At 43.6% G+C, this 25,138-nt stretch overlaps 1 protein-coding gene and 1 long non-coding RNA gene across 3 annotated transcripts in view; one reads left to right on the top strand and one right to left on the bottom strand.

Annotated features, from left to right (window-relative positions):
• The window catches only part of UCK2 (uridine-cytidine kinase 2), a 74,019-nt gene extending 59,888 nt beyond the window's left edge, over window positions 1-14,131 (bottom strand). The window contains exon 1 of one of the 2 annotated variants that reach the window (XM_059045969.2): window positions 13,709-14,131. In XM_059045969.2, coding sequence (XP_058901952.1) covers window positions 13,709-13,807 — 99 coding nt within the window. In that variant the 5' untranslated portion in view covers window positions 13,808-14,131. The remainder of the gene's footprint in view (window positions 1-13,708) is intronic. The other variant, XM_059045961.2, reaches the window with a different exon arrangement.
• Window positions 13,678-24,468, top strand: LOC136794056 (uncharacterized). Its single transcript, XR_010840268.1, has 3 exons — window positions 13,678-14,268; window positions 18,334-18,384; window positions 23,521-24,468. It is a non-coding gene; the product is annotated as an uncharacterized lncRNA (long non-coding RNA).
• Window positions 24,469-25,138: the final 670 nt, after the last annotated feature.

The following is a 25,138-nucleotide window of genomic DNA, read 5'->3' as shown; positions in this document are numbered from 1 at the left end:
TAAGAAAGTAATGTTAGGGAATTCCCTGGCAGTCCAGCAGTTAGGACTCCATGCTTCTACTTCAGGGGGCGCAGGTTTGATCCCTGGTCAGGGAACTAAGTTCTCACAAGCCACCTGGCACAGCCAAAAAAAAAAAAAAAAAAAAAGGAATGTTAATTAATTGTTTTTTTTCCCCATAACTACCCTTTATAAAACAAGTCCATCTTAACAGCTACAGAACAGGATCGCTAAGGCCTCCAGCAAGTTGGGGATGAGAAAAAGAACACTGAGAAGTCAACATCTGACTAGTCATGGCCTTATCAGCAAAGAGGACAGGCCATGGCCTCAAGGAGACAGCATCACAGTTAGCAAGTGGGAATCACAATGCCGTAATGGGTCCTCACATCACTATCAACACCACAACACCTGGACAGCGCCAGGCTCATGTGCTCAGGGAGCCGTGCTGGTCAGAAGTGTCAGCAGGATGGCCAAAGAGCCTGCAGTGACAGCACAGCTGCTGAAGAGCAGGAACCACGGTGCAGGCGAACAGGTCCCCTGTAGACTCCGTGTGATGTATGTACTTCTGTTCCTTCTCATGGAATCCTAGCAACTCTCCAAGCGAGACATGGCCTCCTTTTCACAGATAGAGAAAGGGGTTCAGAAGAAACAGATGAAGAGTGGTGGAACTGGGACGTTAACACAAGCACACTGACTCCAAAGCCCATCGAGCTGTCTGGACCTACTGGAGATCTACTGCAATCCCTGTTGCAAGGAGAGACATCATAAAGCTTTGATTCTATCACACCAAGACCTTGAACCCCACAAAGACCTGCAAAAGGAGCCTCATGGCAGGCTGGGGATTACCTCTTCTCAGATGTACAACACACAAGCTTTTCCACTTCCAGCATGACGTCCTGTGATCGTGTCCCTCCAGAACCCAAATGCTCAATCCAGCACAGCCTCTAGCTTGTGTCCTCCAGAGTCATACAAGGAGGGCTCTGCCTACAATGCCTTCAGAAGAGTACTCACTGCCCCTTATTCAATTGCTATGTGTCACTCAGTGGTCTGCTCCTTATGCTTTCAGAGTTTTACTTTCTCAGGACTTCCCTGGTGGTGCAGTGGTTAAGACTCCATGCTCCCAATGCAGGGGGCCCGGTCCTGGTCAGGGAACTAGATCTCACATGCATGCCACAGCTAAGGAGTCCATGTGTGGCAACTAAGGAGCCTGCCTACCGCAACTAAGACCCAGCACAACCAAAATAAATTAATTAATAAGTAAATATTTTTTTAAAAAATTTGACTTTCTCTACAAGGGGTGTAGAGGAAAATGAAGCCACTGACTAATTAAAATAGCATGTTTTACAACCTAAATGTCTATTGACATATGAAGGGATAAAGAAGATGTGGTACGAATATACAATGGAATACTACTCATCCATAAAAAAGAATGAAATAATGCCATTTGCAGCAACATGGATGGACCTAGAGATTATCATGCTAAGTGAAATCAGACAGAGAAAGACAAATACCATATGATATCACTTACATGTGGAATCTAAAATATGACACAAATGAACTTATCTATGAAACAGAAACAAAGACACAGAGAATAGACCTGTGGTTGCCAAGGAGGGAAGGATAGATTGGGAATTTGAGATCAGCAGATGCAAACTATATATATATATATATATATATATATATATATATATATATATATATATATATATATATATATATATAATGAATAAACAAGGTCTGACTGTATAGGACAGGGAACTCTATTCAATATCCTGTGATAAACCATAATGGAAAACAATATGAAAAAGAATGTATATATATGTATAACTGAATCACTTTACTGTACAGCAGAAATTAGCACAACATTGTGAATCAACTGTACTTCAATAAAATAAAATAAAATAAATTTTTAATGCATGTTGTTCCTCATTAGAAAAACCAACAGGTCCCCAGTAAATGCAGCCCACCTGAAACAGGAGGGTTCTTAACCAATCTCCTCACCAAACTCAACTACTGGAGAAATTCTGGAGAAAGTTTGAGCAGACAACCAATACACCATACAACAGAAACATGTCTTCAGAAACCCTCCACTGGGACTTCCCTGCTGGTACAGTGGTTAAGAATCTGCCTGCCAATGCAGGGGACACGGGTTTGATCCCTGGTCCGGGAAGATTCCACGTGCCGTGGAACAACTAAGCCCGTGCGCCGCAACTACTGAGCCTGCGCTCGCTCTACAGTGTGCGAGCCACAACCACGGAGCCCACATGTCACAACTAGTGAAGCCCGTGTGCTCTAGGGCACAGATGCTGCAACTACTGAGCCTGTGTGCTGCAACTACTGAAGCCTGTGCGCCTAGAGCCCGTGCTCTGCAACACAAGAAGCCACCACAATGAGAAGCCCGCGCAGTATAACGAAGAGTAGCCCCCACCTGCTGCAACTAGAGAAAGACCCCACGCAGCAACAAAGACCCAACACAGCCAAAAAAATTTAAATTTAAAAAAAAGAAAAGAAAAGAAACCTTCCACTGAGACAAAGGGCAGTCATAACACAGCTGCTTTGATAAATGCCAGGCTGATTCCAATGCACCTGTTGGCAGAGGTGCTAACCCATGAGCTGCACAGATGGGGCAGGCTACCCGTGGCTCCTGGGTATTTGCCCTGGATTCCAAGTTCTATTCCTGTGCAGAACTACTTATTATCAGTCCTATCATAAATTTACTAGAACAGTGAAGACCATAACTGTTTCAGTTTACAAAGTCTCTGCATTTCTTTTGTCAAAAAAAAAAAGAAAACATTTTAAATAGTAGCATCTCAGATCTTAACACTGCTGTTTTACAGCAGAAACTAAAGTTTGTAATACATATAATTATGTCTCATCTGTGTTGATGAAAGGAAGAACACTAATAACCCCAATGGGACGATACAAAATTACACACATAGCTTCGGACACTGTCTGTCATGTCGAATCTCTCTAATTCAGTAAGGACATACTCTGTTGTCTACAAGCCACACTAAACTCAAAAGAACCTAAAAAGCTACCATGTTTTCCCACCCTATGGCTCTGCTCAGCACTTCTGTAACTCCAATCCATGCTATGAAAGGCCTGTATTCAGAGGAATGCAAGCTGCCCAAAGCAGAGATAGTTTTTCTCAAAAGATGATGCATCTACCTTCCTCTAAGATAGAGAAGATAATCGTTTTGGTTTAAAAGATCTACTCTTCTAGCATTTCTTGAGTTAAAGTAAAAATCTAGTTCATATCAACAAGCATTTCATTAAATGAAATTAGGTGGCATCCCTAATATGAATTTGACAGCAAGATATTAAGGTTCATTTTATATTTTTTAAATGCGCCATTAAACAGGCACCTAAGCCATCTAGCATGTACACTGACGCCGAGCTCTGTGGTTGGCAATGTGCCCACAATCCTATCCTGGTGAAGGGATGTCCAAGAGCAAGTACAAATGTGACCAGCAAAGGGACAGTGATCTCCCAGCAACAGCCAAAGCACCTGGGTTTAAGTGCTGAAAACTAGTATTAGAAGGGATAACTGAGGGCTCCCCTGGTGGCGCAGTGGTTGAGAGTCCGCCTGCTGATGCAGGGGACACGGGTTCGTGCCCCGGTCTGGGAGGATCCCACATGCTGCGGAGCGGCTGGGCCCGTGGGCCATGGCCACAGGGCCTGTGTGTCCGGAGCCTGTGCTCAGCATCGGGAGAGGCCACAGCAGTGAGAGGCCCACGTACCACAAAAAAAAAGAAGGGATAACTGAGCAAGGAAATAATGCACTCTTCATCCATTGATTCAACAAATATTTGAGTGCCTACTGGGTGCAATTCTAAATAAGGTGACCAAGGAGGTGAGAGAGTTAACTATTCAGATGTCTGAAGGAAGTGCTGTCCCCGCAGAATGAACAGCCAATGCAAAGGCCCATTTGTAGGACCCTGTGGATCTTTGTAAGGACTTTGGCTTTTATTGAGAGTAAAATGGGAAGCTACTCTGTGAGCAGAAGCAGGGAAACTGCTATCCAACCTTCCTTCATTTTAACAGAAACACTCTGGCTGCTATGATGAGAACAGAGTATAGAAGGAAGACAAGAGTAGATCAGGGAGATGAGTCAGGATTCTACTGCAATGACCCAGCTGAGAGATGCCGGTGGCTTGGACCAAAGTGGAAGCAATGGAGATGAAAAGTGGTCAGATTGTGGACATGTAGGTAGGGAGGTAGGGTCAACAAGATTCCTTAATGGATTGGATACAAGTGAATACAAGAGGAGTCAAGAATGGCTCCCAAGTCTTAGGCCTGAGCAACTAGAAGGCTGAAAATGTCAACTGAGATGGGGAAGGCTGCAGGTTGAGCACATCTGAGGGAAGAGCAGGAGTTAAATATTGGACGTATTGAGACTCCTGTTATACATCTAAGTGAAAATGTCAGGGAGTTAGAGAAGAGTCCTTAATGTTTGGTTATTTAACAAACACTTATTGAGAACTCACATAGACTGTTTTTAGCCCATGTGTGAGCCTCACTCAGGCAACAGTGAGGTAAACATAGTCCCTGATGCTGAGAGCTGCGTCTAGAGAGGAAGACAGACTAAAGAAGCAAGGACCGCCCTGGGTGGGGGAGAATTCTACAACGGAGGTCTGGTAGGACACTTTAGCAGCATAGCAGAGGGACACTCAATCATGCCAGCCTAGGAGGCAGAGACACCAACGGAAAGATGAGCAGGGGCTATCTGGGTAAGGAAAAGGAAGGAGGATGGAGGGAGGAAGGGACTCTAGGGAAAAGGAGCAACATCTATCTGTGAGAGAAAGCACACAGGGCCCCAGGACCTATGAGAAATCCAGTTCAGGTGGATGTTGGCAAGGGCCAAGAGATGACAGTCCCTCAGAACTCCACCAAAAGATTACAAATGCCAACCACGTCATAGAGGTTCGGAGTTGAAGATTTGAAAAGTACTTGATCTGTGTGACCAGTAGTGAGAAAACAATTATAGGATACTCAAGGCAAGCTGTGGAATTGTGAAACGCTAAGAGCTGAAAGGAGCCTCTTCTATAGATGAATATACCTAATAAGTAACTGGCAAAGTTGGATTGGAACCCAAGTTTCCTAAATCAGTGGCCATACACTGATTTGAAATACCAGGGCCGATACTAAAAAGTGAATGACCTAATGAGTGGGTAACAAATGCTTTTACAATTCTGGAGGTTTCCAGTTTTCTGTTTTCAACAAAATTAAAGGGAGGTGAGTGGCAAGCTGGCTGATTCATAAATACACATCAGGTTCTGACATATAAATAGAAAGATGAAAACTGGGTGACCTTGATATAACAAAAGTTCTTCCATTCCCATCTACTTATGTCAACAAGGTTTCTCAAAGCTTACCTCTAAACAAGCAAAAAATCTTACTCTAGCATTGAGTAGGAATCATCCCCCAATACATGAAGTAATTGGGTGAGGGAGCTCCACCTGTTATCTACTTGATCTGATTAATTTATGCTAATAACTGTACTGATGCAATCCAAAGGAAATTAACACTGAAGAGACTTATGAGAACAGGAAATAAAGATCATTCCAATGTACATACTTTTTTTTTTTTTTTTTTTTGCGGTACGCGGGCCTCTCCCGTTGCGGAGCACAGGGCTCCGGACGCGCAGGCTCAGCGGCCATGGCTCACGGGTCCAGCCGCTCCGCGGCATGTGGGATCTTCCCGGACCGGGGCACGAACCCGTGTCCCCTGCATCGGCAGGCGTACTCTCAACCACTGCGCCACCAGAGAAGCCCTGTACGTACATATTTTTGTTGCAGAAGGATGACAGAGTGATCCATAAAAAATTTTCAAACATAAAAATAAATTAACATTTTGTGGAGGAAGTGGAATTGAAATAAGATTTCAAGGAGAAAAAAATGAAAAATTAACATTTCTGATTCAATGAAGAGCTTATTCATGTATTTCTTAAATGGATGGTAATAGCTCAAATTATTACAGTATTTAGAGCACATTTAAGAGAATGAAACAATTATTTTAAAACATCCGCATTTACAATATATCAGAAATTACATACTTTGCTACTCTTTACTCATGCGATGAAAAAAACTGATGTCAAAACCATGTGACAGGGATAAAGAATTCTCCAAAATTCTCTTAGCAGAAATGGATGCAAACATGTTGAAAGACCATAGTCCAAAATCACAGGTCAGCACCCTTAGCATCCCATTCTACTACAAGCTCTGTGTAGAGCCTGAGAGAGACTACCAACCTGCACAGAGACAGAGCTCACCCTCCACCATGCGGGAGGAGGCAATCCTACAGACAACTGGAGAACTCTGGACTTCCTACAGGACAGGCAAACAAACAGAGGATGTTTGCTGAGATATGACAAAACAACTCTTCAGCTGAGGGGAAGGGAGGTATGGATATCAGACCAGACAGCATACTTCCAGCCTGATTAAAGCAATGAAGAAGGACAACTCAACTTCAACAACACACACACACAAAATTCTTATGCTTCTCCTATGTATGTACCAGGCAAAATTCTTACCTTACCAAAGCTCTACAATAATGTGCCACAAGTCATACAAAAAGCAAGTGGTAGAATCTTCTGTCACTATTATGTTGAAAATGAATGCTCCACCAAAATGAAATGTGGGATCACATGGGATGGTGGTGGTGTGATTAATTGGGAGACTGGGATTGACATATATACACTAATATGTATAAAATGGATTACTAATAAGAACCTGCTGTATAAAAAAAAACAACAAAAACGAAAACATTAAATGGAGCACCTTGGTTTGTAAAAACAGCTGATGGACAACAACGAAGATGAAAATTTTCTAGCTGCATAATTGGGGGATGGGACTCTCATGATTTTATAAATACTGCAAATGATGAGTTTCTTGTACTTGGATCATTTTGGGGAATAACTTTTTTAAATACAGTCATGAAATCAAGATTCATGATGCTTAACTTAGAACCAAACTTCCAGCCTTATATTATCACTAAGAGTAATATCACCAAGATCATCCAAGATTCATGAATCACCACATTTGAAAAAAGATTTTTAAAAATAAAACATTCAGTAAGAACCAAAAGTCTTTATACTGCTAAAGAAATCACAATTTTTAAGTGTTTATCTCATTTTTATTATCCTTTCATAATCCCTATTTTTGTTTTTAATTATATTGATTATACTTACATAATTTGCACATTCAGATACATGATACATTACAATAACAAGATGATCGAATGCTTTAATGAAAAACTGGTTTAATGATAAAAAGTTTAATGGACAAGAAAGCACATAAACACACACACACACACACACACACACACACACACAGAATATACCCTCAAACGTTTTTATTGATTTAAAAAATTGAGACACATGTCTAAAAGACCTTAGAGATCTTAAGCAATTCCAACAGCACCATCTCAGATCCCACTAGCAAAAAAGGTCAGGTCTTCAGCCATGAAATTCCCAAACACAACCTGTCTCCATCACAGGACCTCATGAGAGCAAGACTCAACAAAGAAATAATATCAACGAAAAGGAAACATACAGGACTTCCCTGGTGGTGCAGTGGATAAGAATCTGCCTGCCAATGCAGAGGGCATGGGTTCCAGCCCTGGTCCAGGAAGATCCCACATGGTGCGGAGCAACTAAGCCCGTGGGCCACAACTGCTGAGCCTGCACCCTAAAGCCCGCGAACCACAACTACTGAAGCCCGCATGCCATAACTACTGAAGCCCGGGTACCTAGAGCCTGTGCTCCGCAACAAGAGAAGCCACCACAATGAGAAGCCTGAGCACCGCAACCAAGAGTAGCCCCCGCTCACTACACCTAGAGAAAGCCCGCGTGCAGCAATGAAGACCCAACGCAGTCAAAAATAAATAAAATTAAATCTTAAAATAAATAAATAAATATATATAAAGCAACGTAACTCAAAAGATAATTTAAAAAAAAAGAAAAAAGAAAAGACAACCTACAGAATGGGAGAAAATATTTGCAAATGATGCAGCTGACAAGGGATTAATTTCTAAAATGATATAAACAGCTCAATATAAAAAAAAAAAATCAAAAAATGGGCAGAAAACCTAAATAGACATTTCTCCAAAGAAGACAGATAGCCAACAGGCAGCCAACAGATGCTCAACATCACTAATTATTAGAGAAATGTACATCAAAACTACAATGAAGTATCACACCTCACATTGGTCAGAATGGCCATCATCAAAAAGTCTACAAACAAATGCTAGAGAAAAGGGAACTCTCCTACACTGTTGGTGGGAATGTTTAAAAAAAATAAATAATATCAGGCAGAAGATGTAAGCAAATGCTATAGGTACAGTGAGCTGGAGTTAGGTGACCACAGACAGTGTGCATCAGAAACACTTCAAAGACTTTCCAACAAGAAATGAGGCAGCAGCTGAGGAAAGGCAGCAGCAGCAAGACCTGCTGCTTGGGCTTCATTCTAGCAGGCATGTGCTAGGCACTGGCACAATGAACAAGAGGGGAATTTTCAGGTAGAGCAAACAGCAAGTGTGAAGAGCCCTGGGCAAGGGGGAAGCATGATGGGCCAAGCTGGGGATGTGGCTGGAATCGAGAGCAAAGGGGAGAGTGGCAGGAGGTCAGCAGGGCCAGATCACGTCAGACTTCCCAGGCAGCAGCTTGAGGCGGTACAAAGCAGACAATGCCAGCTCTGAGAAAAACAGCAAAAGAACCAAAGCAGTCCCATGGTTCTGGGAGCACCTGATGGAGGGAGGGTGCAGAATGGGTGATCTGGCCTGATGGGGTTCCAGGAACCCCGCAATGGGAGCCGGAGCCGGAGGTCCAGGGAGCGTTCCAGAGCGCTCCAAAAGCAGATGCTGACTCATGGTCAGGCCGAGCTGAGGTGACAGCCCCCACCTCTGAGGAGACTGCAATGTCCTCTCTTGGTCTGTATTATTCATACACTGTCTGACTGACCTCCCTCAAAATACATCCAAGGGCTGGTCCCTGCTTGTGGAGAAAGTTCAAAACAGGCATAGATTTAGTAAAGGAAAAACCTGGATTCCAATCCAAGTTCTATCACTTACTAGCTACATGAAAAATTCTCCTAACACCTTCCAGTGTTATCCATCAATGGGGAAGACACCTGCCCCACTTCAAAAGGAAGAGATAAGGAAATGCTTTAATGATAAACTGGCTTGATGAGCTGTTTAAGCCGCTTGTAACTATAAAATACTGACAAAGACTTTCATATTTCCTTATAACCAGACTTCCTCTTAATACAGTATTCTTCACAATGACATTCAACAAATATTCATTTAGTACATACTAATTAAATGCTAGGCTCTGAACCCTGAATATTAGGGTTCAGAGGTTTTTTTTACTGTCTAGTCACTGCAACACAAATAGCACAGTTAAATACGGTTTCAACTGTGGCTTCAAAGCCTAATTCAAATAGTCTTATGAATTAAAAGAATAAAAGGATAATTACAAATGATGGTCTGCCTAATCAGTTCAACAAACGCTGTATCAAACACTGTAATGGGCATTAAGGCAGAAATAAATGAGATGCTCTTATAGATCTTTTACTATAGCGGGGGAAGCAGTCAACAAATAACCCCAGCACTAGGCAAAATGTGGTGAAACTATGGAAGCATTAGAGACAAAAATAATTCTGATTAAGAAAATGGATAACAAAGTTCCCTGGAAGAAGTATTAACAAAACTGAAACCTTGAAAGGATTAGAGGACATTCCAGAGAGAAGACCAGGAGCAAAAGTATAAATGAAAGCAGTTCCACAGATATGTGTGCGTGCATTTAGGTGTGGGGAAGGGGGACAAGAGTGGAAAAATAGTCTGGTGGGACTTCCCTGGTGGCACAGTGGTTAGAAATCTGCCTGCCAGTGCAGGAGACACGGGATTTGAGCCCTGGTCCGGGAAGATCCCACATGCCGCGGAGCAACTAAACCCACGCGCCACAACTACTAAGCCTGTGCTCTATCAGCCTGTGAGCCACAACTACTGAAGCCTGCGCTCCGCAACAAGAGAAGCCACCGCCATGAGAAGCCGACACACTGCAACGAAGAGTAGCCCCCACTCGCCGCAACTAGAGAAAGCCTGCACGCACAGCGAGGAAGACCCAACACAGCCATGGATAAATAAATAAATTTATTTTTAAAATTTAAATAAATAAATAGGGACCACATTTGGGGGCCAGGGGGATGTGCACTGTGCTGAAATATCTGACCTATAGCCTGGGCAATGGAGAGGCACCCAAGGTTTCCAAAAAGGAGAGTGACACAGTCAGACCTACACTAAGGAAGACCACTCTGATGGCAGTGCAGACTGAGAAGCTATTTTAATTGGCCAAGAGGGCAGTAAACAGCAAAAATAAAGAGGAGAGGGAATGGCACCTAAAGTCATAGATATATATATTCAGGTAAAGAAGTTTAAACTGGTTTTTTCCCCAACCAGTGTTACTTCTTGCTCTTTCTAGACCTGTCCTTTAGGTAGAAATACGAGAATGTGATTTTTAACATAGATCAGAATTACTTTCTCAACCCACCACAATTTTAAGATGAGTTTTTAACAATGATTTGCCATGTCAGCCTAGCAAAGCTTACTCTAGAGTTCTAATTAATCTTCATGTATAAAACAAACTTTAAAAATGTGATGTATGGGACTTCCCTGGAGGTCCAGTTGTTAAGACTGTATGCTTCCAATGCAGGTGGTGCACGTTCGATCCCTGGTGGGGGAACTAAGATCTCACATGCTGTGTGGCACGGCCAAAACAACAAAAAAATGTAATATATGGACCACAATCGCTATTTTTGCCTTATACAACCGAAATACTTTAGGCTAAGATAAAATACTTGTTAACTCAGGGCAGCAACAACATTGAGACAAATTAGAGCTCTCAAGAGAAGCTGAACAGGGAGTTGTTTTCTCTTATAAAGGAGGGAAGAAAGCAATCAAGATCTATATTGCCAGGCCACTGACTACAAAGCAATCTGCATTTCTTGGGTCAAGTACCTCTGAAACCATTCTGTAGCCATTTCCAGTAGCCCCTTTCCAGGTTGAAGGTGTAAACTTGTGTTCTCCGGGCATGCCTTATTCAATTCTTCTTAAACAAGGCCAATAGCTGGGACGAATATATGATCTGAATTCATTATTTTTCTCATCCGTAAGTGATGAGATGAAGTGTTGGACTCCAGGGCCTCTGAGGTTCCTTCTATCTCTAAAACTGTCCTTTTTTGTTAATGTCCTTGGGCCCTCTGCCTTCTCCCAAATTCCTTTAACAGGCACAGAGCAAATATACAGGGGGTAGAGTATTGGCTTTGCTTCCAGGCCCTCCTGTACCACAATGTTCAGACTTGAGGCTTCCAAAGGAGGTCCAGTTTGTTAATGCTGACCATCCTTTAAAACAAAAACAAAAACTTCAAATTCCTTGGAGAAAAGGCACTAAGGACTGGACTAAAGAATCAAGATATAATTGCAGCAAACTGACTGCAGTAAAGAATTTTTTTTTTTTTTTGGAGGGGGCGCTACGCGGGCCTCTCTCTGTTGTGGCCTCTCCCGTTGCAGAGCACAGGCTCCGGACGCGCAGGCTCAGCGGCCATGGCTCACGGGCCTAGCCGCTCCGCGGCATGTGGGATCTTCCCAGACTAGGGCACGAACCCGTGTCCCCTGCACCGGCAGGCGGACTCTCAACCACTGCGCCACCAGGGAAGCCCGCAATAAAGAATTTTTGAAGTCCAATGCTCCTTTGGACTTTTTTTAGTAACAAAAAAATTATAAAATCTTACAATGACAAAGTATTTGTTAATGCCCAAAAGATACAACATGCTTTAAAAACTGCATGAAAATAGACACTTTCTTGGGAGTATCTTCCTCCTTGATGAGAAATAGGGACAGCAGAGTTGAGTTCCCTTAATGGCTCATTCCTAGCTCCTACATGACACGTTACCGAAATAACACATTTATACTGATTATCCACTGAGAAAAGGTGATGACTGAGGAACACACAAGAATAAGAAGTTAGTTCACCTTTTAGGATCTTAGTTTCCACCTCTGTAGTGACTAAATTATTTAGATGATTACCAAGGTCATTTTGTTTCTAAATGCTACACTCATCTGCCAGTTTTGGTCTCTTTCCCCCTAGAAGGGCTGGATCTCAGGTTAATATTTGGGTCCAACTATGTGCCAGGCATCGTGCTAGGAAAGCTGGGAATACGGCCATCAACAACAAAAAAGGTCCCACATAACACGAATATACTATGGAAAGGGCGGGGGGGTGCGGAAGGGGACTGAGAAAATTCTAATATAACAGGTACATTTCCTAAAAGAGCTGGCATCCTGGTTTGGCTTTGACTTACTAGTAATAGTTCCAATAAAAAACATGCAAAAATTTTAAAAATTAAAAAAGGCATTCAACCAGGGGCAAATTCAACATAAACTTCTGGGACATAAAGCAGGCAAATCCCAAGCCCTGGGAGCTACAGTCGAGATTAACTAATCAATAAAGAAGTTCCATAGCGCCAGCTGCCTTGCCTGGGCCCCGCGCGCCAAAGTAGTCCAGACCTGGAGGGAAAAATGTAAAACCAAAATGGAGGAGGGGCTACGGCAGAGTCTGCTCCGGAGCAAAACCTCGTGGCTCGCTTCTCATGGCGCCAACCAGCCTTCCTGACCCTAGGAGGCATCATCCCACCTCGCCAAACCCAGAGCGCAGCACATCTCTCGCAGGCTCCCCTTGAGGAGCGCCCGGGCACCAAATAAACTTGTTAAACAGTAGGGAAAACAAGTAGCCACATCTTAAAGGCAGGGGAGCAAAGAAAAACATCTGAGAGGACTCCACCCTTCTCCACCTGCAGAAAAAGCCGCGGGCAAAGCTAGGAAAGCATATCGCTAGTCTCTCCTTGCCTTGCTGAAAAAACAAAGAAAGCAGGAGCCTAGAGGAGTCAGACACCCAGAGGACGACCCCCTTCCGCGGATGCAAGACGCGTACGGCCCCAGACATCTAAAAGCATGGGGCCAGCACAACTTTCTCATTGAAGCCGACCGCGTTTCCTCTTAAGACCCCCCAAAAAGAGAAGCCCCGACTATGATCATTTCACTGATGTCACCTCGCCTATTTGGCTCTCAGGATTTTACCCGAAAACCCCTGCAATCCCCGGCACCGGCGTCCAGCCCAAGTGGGGCTCCCCTTCCCCGGGACGCCGCCTCGCACGTTCTCGCAGCCCTCCCGGTCGGGCTACCCGGCTCGCTCCGCCCCTGGCACCGGGGTTGCGTCGCCGGGAGAGCACATCAACGCCAGGCCGACGGAAGACGGGTGTACCGGGGGTTCGTAGAAGACCCCGCTTAAAGCCCTCTCCCCCATGATGGACTTGCAAAACAATAAGCATCCGCTTTCTCTGCCCCTCCCCCATAGGACCCCGGCCACGAATTACCGCCGCCGGGGAGCGTGCCAGCCCTGTGATCCGTGGCCAGAGTACCCCCTGGAACCTCAGATGGCCCGAGTTCCCGGCCGCCCATCCCCTGCCGCGGCGCCCGGAGTCTGCGCGGGGAAGACTGCACTGGAGCGCGGCCAGCAGCGGAGGCGCGCGGGCCACGCGGTGGCTGCAGGAACTGACATGGCCCGCGGCCGCCGGCCACATGCGGCGCCGCCGGGCCGGGGCCGGGGTGGGGAGAGGTGGGGAGGAGAAGAGAGCGCGGCCCCGGGGCCCCGCCGTACCTTGCCGCTGGCCGTGCCCCCGCTAACGCCGATCAGGAAGGGCTCGCCGCCGTTAGGCTGCTGGTGGTTCTGCAACGTCTGCTCGCTGTCCCCGGCCATGGCTCGCGCCGCCCCTCCTCCCGCTGCCTGTGCGAACGGACGCACGCTCCCCGCCCGCGCCGGGCTCCCTCCGCTTCCCGCAGCCTTCGCTGGGCGCTGCCCAGATCGAGGCTGACGCGGCTCCCTGCGCACCGCTCGGATCCCGGTGCTGGAGCTGGCTTTCCCGGAGGAGCCGAGAGCCTTCCTCTGCCCGCTGCGGCCGCCCGGGTTTACATCCCAGGCAGAGGTCAGCGTGATGCTGCTGCTCCAATCCGGGCGGACAGCGCACTGCTATTCGCCGAGGCAGCGGCGGCGAGGCGTCTGCCCCAGCCTCCGCCCCTCCCGGGCCCCGCCGCCGCCTGGGGTCTATGGGAAAGGTGTGAGCCCGACCCTTCTCCCAACCCTCCTGGTTAACCCTTTCCGCGACGACGACCTGCGGCGGTACCAAAGGAAAAGAAAGGAGACTTCTGCGTTTTAATTGGGTATGCTCCCACCTATTTCAAAAGGGACAAAAAGCTAAAAGGACAGATCAGATAATGGAGGAGATGCCTCAGGTTTGAGAAGGAATATTAGAACAAGCTTGGAAGGTTAAGATGAAACAAAGAGTTAATGTCATTTACCCATTATCCAGACTAAAAACTTGTGTTCCGAAAATGAGATTTTTTCCCCCTCCCGTTTGCCTAAATAATATGTCAGCCGCTGGCTTTAAATATTTCCTCTCTTGGAAACCCCCAAACACCATCCTCCTTAAACGGCGAGTCTCTGGAGTCCTTCCTAGAGAAAGGTAATTTGAGGAGCTCATCTGAGGGAAGCCCTCCCTCCTAACATCAACGCCCTTTCTAACCATAGTTTGAAATCCCAAACACTGAGGTTCCTGTGGAGTTAGGGCTGTGGAAACGTTAAAATAATACTTAATGTCGCGTTGACTTATTAATACCTTTAAGTGAACTGTTTTTTCAGAAATGGGGAATTAGGCACTTGGTTACAAAGGCAGTAGCTGCTGATGACTCAGAGCAGCGCCACCTCTGGAGCCAGATTTCTGCATTGACGTGCAGTTCCCTGAGCAAATTGCTTAATCTCCCTTGCTCAATGCTGTCATCTGTTAAGTGGGAATAATAATGGCAGTTACATGCTAGGATTATTATATTAAATGAACTATTATATTTAAAGTACTTAACGTAAAGTACTTGCACAGGTACAAGACCCTATATAAATGATCTATGAGGAAAAGCCCCTAAAGGGCTGAAACTGGAAAGGGAACCTTCGTTGGGGCACAGGGGAGAGAGGGAGGACTAGACTAGTCACTTACAGCCGCTACCCCTGTGAACCTGGGACTGGCATAAATGAGCCGATGGGGGTCCTACAGTCAAAAGGAGAAGTTAAGTCTATAGCATTCTCTTTCAAAACTTAGTAAGTTACCTAAAATTCAGAATTATTTTGAAAAAAAATTACTAAAGAAAATTAAGTATTAGAAAAAACAAATGTTCGTTTCACTTTTTAAATATTTCAGGTAACCATCCAAAACCAAACTCCACAGAAGCTCAGACAGGAAACTAAGCTGGGGAGAGCAGCTACCTGGTACCCAGAGGCAGGCATTTGGGAGAGGTTAGCTAGAAGGGTGCCTTATCAAATGCCTGTGGGGTGGGTGAGTTTTAGCTGATTCATGTGTCTGCTTCTCCTCCAAGTTTTTCTCCACTAAAAAGATAAGATCTTCAAGGACTTTTGCAGAGCTCTTCACAGCCCAAGATACTGGCCTATTGGAATTTGGAACTTGATGGATTCATAGCTAAGGGGATATTAGGTAGCTGAAAGGAAGAAGAGGATAAAACAATGCCATGTCCTCCATGAACTTTCCCCAAATCTCTGCCTTTTTTTATCATTCCTATAACTTTTTTCTACAATATTTTATCATAAAAACTTTCAGACATACAGTTGAAAGATTTTACAGTAAACACTGATATAGCCACCACCTAGATTCTGCTGTTAACATAGTACTATACTTGTTTTATCACACTAGTTGTCTACCCATCCTCTATCACATTTTTAATATTTTTATTATAGTTTGTTTCCCTTTGTTACTCCAAACTGGTTTATACATTTCTTGCTTTGTCTGTCTAGTTTTTTTTTTAATCTTTTTTTTAAAAAATTATTTATTTAATTTATTTATTTTTGGCTGTGTTGGGCCTTTGTTGCTGAGCGGGGGCCACTCTTCACTTCGGTGTGCGGGCTTCTCGTTTTGGTGTCTTCTCTTGCTGCAGAGCACAGGCTCAGTAGTTGTGACACATAGGCTTAGTTGCTCCATGGCATGTGGGATCTTCCCGGACCAGGGCTCAAACCCATGTCCCCTGCATTGGCAGGTGGATTCTTAACCACTAGTGCCACCAGGGAAGCCCCTGCTTGTCTGTTTTTAACTACTATATCCCTAGCACCTAAAACAGTTTCTGAGACATAGTAGGACCTTCATAAATATTTGTTGAATGAATGGATACCATATCTTATTTCTACATTCCCAAGGCCCACAGAGCAGAATAATTGGAAATAGGAAGCACTCAATACATGTTTGTTGAATGAATGGATGAATGAATGAATGAACAAATATGAAAGAGGTAAGAAAGTACCAACAAGTAAACTTTACTTCTACCACTTTGGAAGGAAATGTGGTTTTCCCTAGATTGCATTTATGTGGTTACTATTATTTCTGAATGTTTTGTTTTCCTGGCATTCCAAGTAACTGTCTACCTCTAATCCTAGTGCATGCATCTATTAACTAGTTAAACTAACTCATTAACTGAGCTAACTCATTACACTTATCTGCACCCTGTTTAATAATAATAATAATATTTGACATGAGTTAATATACATAAAAGTGCTCTGGGGACTTCCCTGGTGGCACAGTGGTTAAAAATCTGCCTGCCAATGCAGGGGACATGGGTTCCATCACCGGTCCAAGAAGATCCCACATGCCTCAGAGCAACTAAGCCTGTGTGCCACAGCTACAGAGCCTGAGCTCTAGAGCCCGCGAGCCACAACTACTTAAGCCCACGTGCCTAGAGCCCGTGCTCCGCAACAAGAGAAGCCACTGCAATGAGAAGCCCGCACACCACAACGAAGAGTAGCCCCCGCTAACCACTAGAGAAAGCCTGCGCGCAGCAGCAAAGACCCAACGCAGCCAAAAATAAATAAATAAATAACTTTTTTAAAAAAGAAACAAAAGCTATCTATATAAAGGTCTAATCCAGCTGCACTCTGCACTCCCTGTTTTCACTTTGCTGTTTTTTCTCTATTCTGTCTCTAGGGCAGGCTCACCTACACATAAGGAAGTTCCCCTCATCCATTTAAATTATTAAGAGTATTCTCAGCACTGGTGACCTGAACAAGGTCGTTTGCATCTTTGCTCTCTAAAAAGCAAGGCAGGCTGTCTGTGCTATTCCCTGTGCTGTGTCATCCTCTCTTGGGAGTCTGGTCACCAAATCCCACAGCTAGGGATGTTCAAACCATGTTTGAGCCTCCTCTAGCAATTACACTGCAGATTCTGGATTAAGTGATTTCCAGATGCCCTCCTTCCCCTCCCACTAAGAAAAAGAATCGAACATTTTCAATAAAATCCAGAGCTAGAACAGATTCAAGGGAACACATTCTCTCAGTATCTGTGAGAATTTTTTTAATACAAATTCAGATTTCAGTCTGATCAAGCTCTGGCCTAGTTAACATTTGGGAGTCAAGTCAGCATGAGTGTGCAACTACAGCTGTAGCCAAAGGAGAAAAGACCTTGCTGTTGACAGTCCTCTATCTGCCTGCCTTCTCTCCTTAAAGCAGCTATAGTTCTGAACTAGACAAGCAACCTTACATTTTGCCTCCAACTGACAAATGCTACCTCTAGGTGCTTCATGCACCATAGCTAACTCTCTAATTGCTTATCACATTTCCCAACCAGAAAAAAATGTTCTCACACTGCAGTATGTCTTCTGCAGCATGTTAGTTCCCTGTTTTGCCTTTCCAACTACCTCCTGCCTTTTATCAATCAGCAATTGCTTTGACAGGTCATAAGTACTGTTCTGAAAAGATGACCAGATGATATGAAAGCTACTTCAACATCTGGCTCTGTGATCTTAATTAATCCCGTTCTTGGATACTGTTAAGCAGCAGGATATAGCACAGTCTCAGAAAGAGCAGCATCAGCAACCTCTGAAGGCAAATCCATGGGCCCCACCCCAGAGGTAGTAAACCTGAAACTCTGTGGGAGGGGCCAATCAATTTGTCTTTCATAAGCCCTCCACTTGACTCTAGTGCCCACCAAAGTTTGAGAACTACTGATTTAGTGGAACAAAGACAGCGTGAGTTCTAGTCAGAAAAGCAAGCTTTACATCCTTGCTTTGTTACTAACTTTGTAACCTTTGGCAAGTTACTTACTTTCTATAATCCTCGGTTTCTTCAACAGTTAAATGGTACCTGGCTCATAGGATGGTTGTGAAAATAATGAATCTATATTGGTATACATATAGTGGTTGTTAAATATCATTTCTCTTTCCCTCCTATTTCTGTCACAGGTCGCTGATTATTGCAAGAGTCATACCATTTAGAGATTAGGAATTCCAAAGGTAAGGACTCCTAATCCCCAAGCACACTTTAAACTAAAAATGAAAAGATAATGTCCAGAATAGGTAACTGCAAGTAGAGCTTGCCTACAGCTAGAGAAGTTGGGGGATAAATAGGGAGTGGCAACTAATGTGTCCAGGACATCTTTCTTAGGGTAATGGAAATGTTCTAAAATTAATTGTCATGATGGTTGCACAACTTTTGCCTAAGAACCATTGAATCATTAAGTTGGTGAATTGTATGGTATGTAAATTATATCTCAAAGCAGTTTCAAAAAATAGGTCTCAACCTGCAGTCTAGGAGGGGGAAGAGATTTTTCAGAATTGGTTACAGAAATGGCGAAGGCACAGATAAAAGACTGAGAACCAAAAAGACAATGGTCAGAGGACTTTATAACCTATAAAACAGTACCCAAATGCAAGTCGTTAATTTTGTTAAATTCAATATATTGATTTTTGCACATATGCTCTTCCCCTTCTTCAGAAAGATAATAGTCATACAAGGGCCCTTAAATTTTAGCTGGCCCAACTTCAGAAATCCCACATGCCCGCAGAAGTCTTCCCAGACTTTGAAAACATTAACATATAGATTTTAGTTCTATAGGGATTTTCTGATTTTCTCTCCGTACCTTATAACAGGATTTTCTAGTGTGATTCTATGAAAATAAGACTTTAAATAAAGTAAGGAGTTCAGTTGTCTTGCCCAGCCAGCTCCCAGCATGACTATTTTGTTCACTCTCCATGTTCTAAGCCATTTACCTTCATTTTGTTCCCAGGTCTTATCCCAGACCTGCATCTGACCCTTTACTTCTTTTCCTATCACCATATTACCACCCTGACATCCCACTTTTCTACAATGACTTCCTCAATTAGCTATAAGGTCACTTTCTCTGTAATTAATCTACTTCTACCCCTCCCACTCCACCCTGGGGCTGATGCTCTGTCCATTACACCAGAATGGATGCATTGTGTTTGGTGATGTACAGTGCTGGGGACTAGGGTGACACAAGGGAGACCCCTAGGGTGCAAAATGTAAGGAGGCTCTGACTCTTGGATGGAGGAAGTGCTAGCTTAGGGTGGGCCTTAAAAAGAAGTCTTCTTCACGTGTTTGCTCTAGACGCCTTCCTTGCCTCACCCCAGTCCCAGCCCTGGTAATTGTCAACAGGAGAAGCAGAGGACCGTACAGCTAATGGCATCAACCTCAGAGCAGTAGCTACATTTAGTCTGGTAGCTTGGCTTGTATTTAGACTGTTGGCCAAGGATGGCAGATTTGACTGTCCTCAGGGTGATGGACTGAGGTGCTAATTGGTGTTGGAGGCTAAATGAGATTGTAGATTTAGCAGGTTAGTTTTTGTTCAGAGTTCAAATGGTATGTTGCTGAAAAGTTACTTTGGTATCTCGAAGCAACCTCTCCCCAGATCATTAGGAGAGAAAATTAGTTCAAATCTGCTTCATAATGAAATTACAGCTGTTTCTGTTGGCAAAGAGGCCTAAGGCTTTGAGTGATGGAACCTAGTGTTTCAGAAATATTTTTAGTCAGAGACTGAGAAAACTAAAAAAAGCAGCCGATTCCCCAGGAACACACACACATACACACACAAGTAGAATTTTGAGTATAATTTACTTAGGCCTGACATAGCCCCAGTTTTCATCCTGGTGGCTAGGGGAGATGGTGGGGGTGAGGACAACTTCTGAGGAAAGCACCTATTGCCAGCACAATGGAAGTGTTAATCTCTTTTTAAGGAATATGGGCCACCTCTGCAGAGCACAGAGGGCCCAGGGGCATGGTGGTTGCCGAGGCAATATCCTCAAAGGCACCCATCCAGATGTCCCCACCCATATATTTTAGGATCCTAGGTTTTTATCACCAAGGCCCTGACATTTTCCTACCAGTCCTGCCTTGGCTGACCAGTGTAAACAACTATTGAGTTCTGAGCCTCTAACAATTAGGTCTTCAGCCTGCTGCTCAAATGTGCCTGCACTTCTACTGCAAAAGATCAGGACCTCTTTGTAAGCTACCAGAGGTTCTCTGACTCTCACACTTAACCATTAACTGCTTGCTAACAATAGCATGTCACAACTTAGCAGCAACCAGCCAACTCTGGTCTTTGTAGGCATTGGTCCCCCATATTTTTTGAAAGGCCTGAAACATTGCTCCTTCCACGGCTTTCTCCACCACCAGGACATTTTCACAGGCCACCACCAGTGAAACCTTTAGCAACTGAGGCACCATCTTGTGCCACGTCCCACTCCCCAACCAGGACAGCATCTTCTTCCTCTGCTGGGCAGTAGGTGAGCCAGTCCAAATCTCTGTCTGACCACCTATTTTCTTGGACCACTCTTGGTACCAGTGGTGTTAATCTAGGTCCTCTAAAAAGCAGATGCCAAGATGGGATTAAACACATGAAGACTAGGGGAAATGACTATGAGAGGAAAGAGGGAGCTGGAAAAACTTGGAAGAGACCTCAGACTGCAATGCAGACCTGGCTGTGAGTGAAGGAGAGAGGTAAGGAAGATTGGGCAGAAGCATGCTAGACTACTGTGCAGACTAAGGAAGGTTCAGCCAAGCTGTTGGGAGTCCTCAAGTTAAAGTTAACAATCAGAAGAGCCTCATCTCTCTTAGGAATGGACCTGCCTTAGTATTCCAGTGACATGGAGTATTCCAACTGGCTGGCAGTAGCCTATGGGAAGCACAATCAGGGAGCAAATGCAGCACACTAGCTGAGGCTCTTGGTCAGTTCTGTTCCTTGTGGGTGGAGTTCTTGGAGGCATTTCTCCTGGCTACCACATATGGAGAGTGAAGTGTTGAAATCTCTAACTAAAATTGTTGAATTATCTATTTTTCCTTTCAGTTATGTCACTTTTTGCTACATGTATGTTGGGGCTCTTTTGTTAAGTACATGTAAATTTATGAGTGGTCATATATATATAGATATATATAAAGGATATCCATATCCTTTTCCATTATGAAATATCCCTTTTTATCTCTAATAATATTCTATACCCTAAAGCCCATTTTCTCTGACATTAATAAGCCACTCCAGCTCTCTTATGATTACTGTTTGCATGGTATATCATTTTCCATCTTTTAGTTTTAACTTCTTTGTGTCTGTGAATCTAAAGTGTGTGTCTTGTGAACAGTATATAGTTGGATCTTGCTTCTTTATATAGCCTGACAATCTGTAGATCTAACAATATAATATAATAAGTCTGCTAGTAACATCTTCTCTCAGTTTTTGCTTGTCTGGTAATATCTTTATTTCATTTTCTTTTTCGAAGAATGGTTTTACTGGATATAGAATTCTTGGTTAAAGGATGGTATTTTTTCCCCAGCCCCCTTTTTTTTTAACATCTTTATTAGAGTATAATTGCTTTATAATGGTGTGTTAGTTTCTGCTGTATAACAAAGTGAATCAGCTATACATATACATATACCCCCATATCTCCTCCCTCTTGCATCTCCCTCCCACCCTTCCTATCCCATCTCTCTAGGTGGTCACAAAGCACCGAGCTGATCTCCCTGTGCTCTGTAGCTGCTTCCCACTAGCTATCTATTTTACATTTGGTAGTGTATATATGTCCATGCCACTCTCTCACTTCGTCCCAGTTTACCCTTCCCCCTCCGCGTGTCCTCAAGTCCATTCTCTACGTCTTCCCCAGCCCTTTTAATAAGTCATTCCACTATCTTTCTGGCCTTCATTATTTCTAGTGAGAAGTTAGAAGTTAGTTAGCTAATTGTTTTCCCCCTATATATGATGAGTCATTTTCTCTTGCTGCTTTCAAGATTTTTCTCTTTGTCCCTGGCTTTCAGAAATTTGCCTCATATATCTAGGTGTGGTTTTCTTTTAGTTTATCCTTTTCAAATTTCAGTGAGCTTTTGGATATGTAAGTTAAAGTTTTTCATTAAATTTGGGAAGTTTTCAGCCATTATTTCTTGGAATACTTTTTCTACTCCTTTCTCTCTCCCCATTTTGGGACTCCCATTACATTTAAGTTGGAATGCTTGACTCCAGGGTTTCTAAGACACTTTATTTTTCTTCAATCCTCTTTTTTCTCTGTTCTTTGGAGTGGATAATTTCTATTAGCCTATCTTCAGATTCACTGATTATTTCTTCTGTCATCTCAAATCTGCTGCTGGGACCATCTAGTGAATTTTTCATATGAGTTATTATACTTTTCAAATCTAGAATTTCCATTTGGTTCTTTTTTATACTGTTTACTTTCTTTTTTTTTTTTTTTTTTTTGTGGTATGCGGGCCTCTCACTGTTGTGGCCTCTCCCGTTGCGGAGCACAGGCGCCGGACGCACCGGCTCAGCGGCCATGGCTCACGGGCCCAGCCGCTCCGCGTCATGTGGGATCTTCCCGGACCGGGGCACGAACCCGTGTCCCCTGCATCGGCAGGCGGATTCTCAACCACTGCGCCACCAGGGAAGCCCTATACTGTTTCCTTATTGAGATTTGCTTTGTGTTGATTCATTGTTAGCATTTCTAAAATTATTTGAGCTATTTATAATAGCTGCTTTGGAGTGTTTCCCTGCTAAAGCTAAAAGCTGGGCCCACTCATAGTTTCTTCTAACTGCTTTTTTCTCGGTACATGGGTAGAACTTTTCTGGGGTTTTTTTGCATATCTAGTAGTTTTTGATTTAAAAAAATGGACATTTTAGATAATATATTGTAGCTACTCTGAGTTCCATTTTATATTTTTGAGGGTCGTTGGATTTTTTGGTTTTTTGTTTAATAACATGCCTAGATTTAAACTGCAGAATCTATCTCCCTGATGTGCAGCCACTGATGTCTCTGCTGCTTTATTTTTGTTTGTTAGTTTGTTATGTTTGCTTAAACTGGATCCCTAGTGATTTCCTCTGTGACTGCATAGCTTACTGGTCAGTCAATGCTTTGGGCAGAGGTTGTACTCAAACATCTTGAGCCAATTAGGCTCCTACCCTCTGCTGGCTGATATGTGTGTAGACTGGGGAATGCATTCAAAGTTTCAGCCTGTGCTCAAGTCTCCCTCATCTTTTACTTTTTGCTGGGCTCTCCGAGGTCTCTTGGATCGTCTCTAACCATGTGTAGTGTCTCAGTCAGCCAAGGATGTATAAGGAGCTTAATTCAGCTATTCTATGCCTGTCTCATTTCCAGAATTACCCTGTTAAATTTCTGGCTGCTTCACCACTTCCTCTGAACCTGAACCTCATCTTCAAGCTGGCAGAGCAGCTTGAAGCATTTCCTTTGTGCCCAGCTAAGTCCACTGCTTATTGCTGGCAAGGCTGTGGGACTGTGGCCACTACACTGAATGGGGTCTGACTCCTCTTTCAGAAGTGAGATTCTCTTGCAAAACTGAAAACTATCGAGTGAAATAAAACACAGCAAGATAAAATTCCAGGCTCTGATACTTTCGTTAGTGAATTATACCAAACATTCAAAGGAGAGTTAATACCAAGATTTCACAAGCTCTACCAGAGAGAAGAAAAAAGATGGAACACTAAACAACTTACTTTATGAGACCAGCAGAACTTTAACACCAAAGCCTGACAACGTGTTACAAGAATGGAAAATTAGGGCTTCCCTGGTGGCGCAGTGCTTGAGGGCCCGCCTGCCGATGCGGGGGACGCGGGTTCGTGCCCCGGTCCGGGAGGATCCCACGTGCCGTGGAGTGGCTGGGCCAGTGAGCTATGGCCGCTGGGCCTGCGCGTCCGGAGCCTGTGCTCCGCGGCGGGAGAGGCCACAACGGTGAGAGGCCCACATACCGCAAAAAAGAAAAAAAAAAAAAAAAAAATGGAAAATTAAAGGTTAGTCTCTTTTATAAGCGTAATATGTAAAAATCCTGAACATAAACCACAATTTTAAATCCATCAATACATAAAAAGGACAATCCATCACAAACAAGTTTTGTTTATTTAAAAAAAGTATTAGTTTAATATTGGAAAAATCTATACCTTCAATATTCTAGATCTGGCTCAAAAATGACATGTAACAAACAGGGTAACTTTATTTTTTTAATTAATTTTTATTGGAGTATAGTTAATTTACAACATTGTGTTAGTTTCTGCTGTACAGCCAAGTGTATCAGTTATACATATCCCTATGTCTACTCTTTTTTTTTTTTTTTTTTTTTTTTTTTGCGGTATGCGGGCCTCTCACTGTTGTGGCCTCTCCCGTTGCGGAGCACAGGCTCCGGACACGCAGGCCCAGCGGCCATGGCTCACGGGCTTAGTTGCTCCGCGGCATGTGGGATCTTCCCGGACCAGGGCACGAACCCGTGTCTCCTGCATCGGCAGGCGGATTCTCAACCACTGCGCCACCAGGGAAGCCCTACTCTTTTTTAGATTCATTTCTCATATAGGTCATTACAGAGTATTGAGTAGAGTTCCCTGTGCAATACAGTAGGTTCTTATTAGTTGTTTATTTTATATATATTAGTTTGTATATGTCAGTCCCAATCTCCCGATTTATCCCTCCCACCCCCTTTCTCCCTTGATAACCATAAGTTAGTTTTCTACATCTGTGACTCTATTTCTGTTTTGTAAATAAGTTCACTTGTACCATTTCTTTAGATTCTACATGTAAGCGATATCATATAATATTTGTCTTTCTCTGTCTGACTTACTTCATTCAGTAAGGGTATCTTTATATATGGATAAATCCTGTGATAAATAAGAAGGGGTAGGGTCCTTCATTACCTATCACTATGAAATGAACTCTTTCTTGAACACCCTACAGCAGTGTTTCCCAAAATATGTGCCTTGGAACAGTAGTT

This window comes from Kogia breviceps, chromosome 1 (genome assembly GCF_026419965.1).
Source record: "Kogia breviceps isolate mKogBre1 chromosome 1, mKogBre1 haplotype 1, whole genome shotgun sequence".
Taxonomy (NCBI): Eukaryota; Metazoa; Chordata; class Mammalia; order Artiodactyla; family Physeteridae; genus Kogia; species Kogia breviceps.
This window is presented reverse-complemented; position numbering and strand designations above follow the sequence as displayed.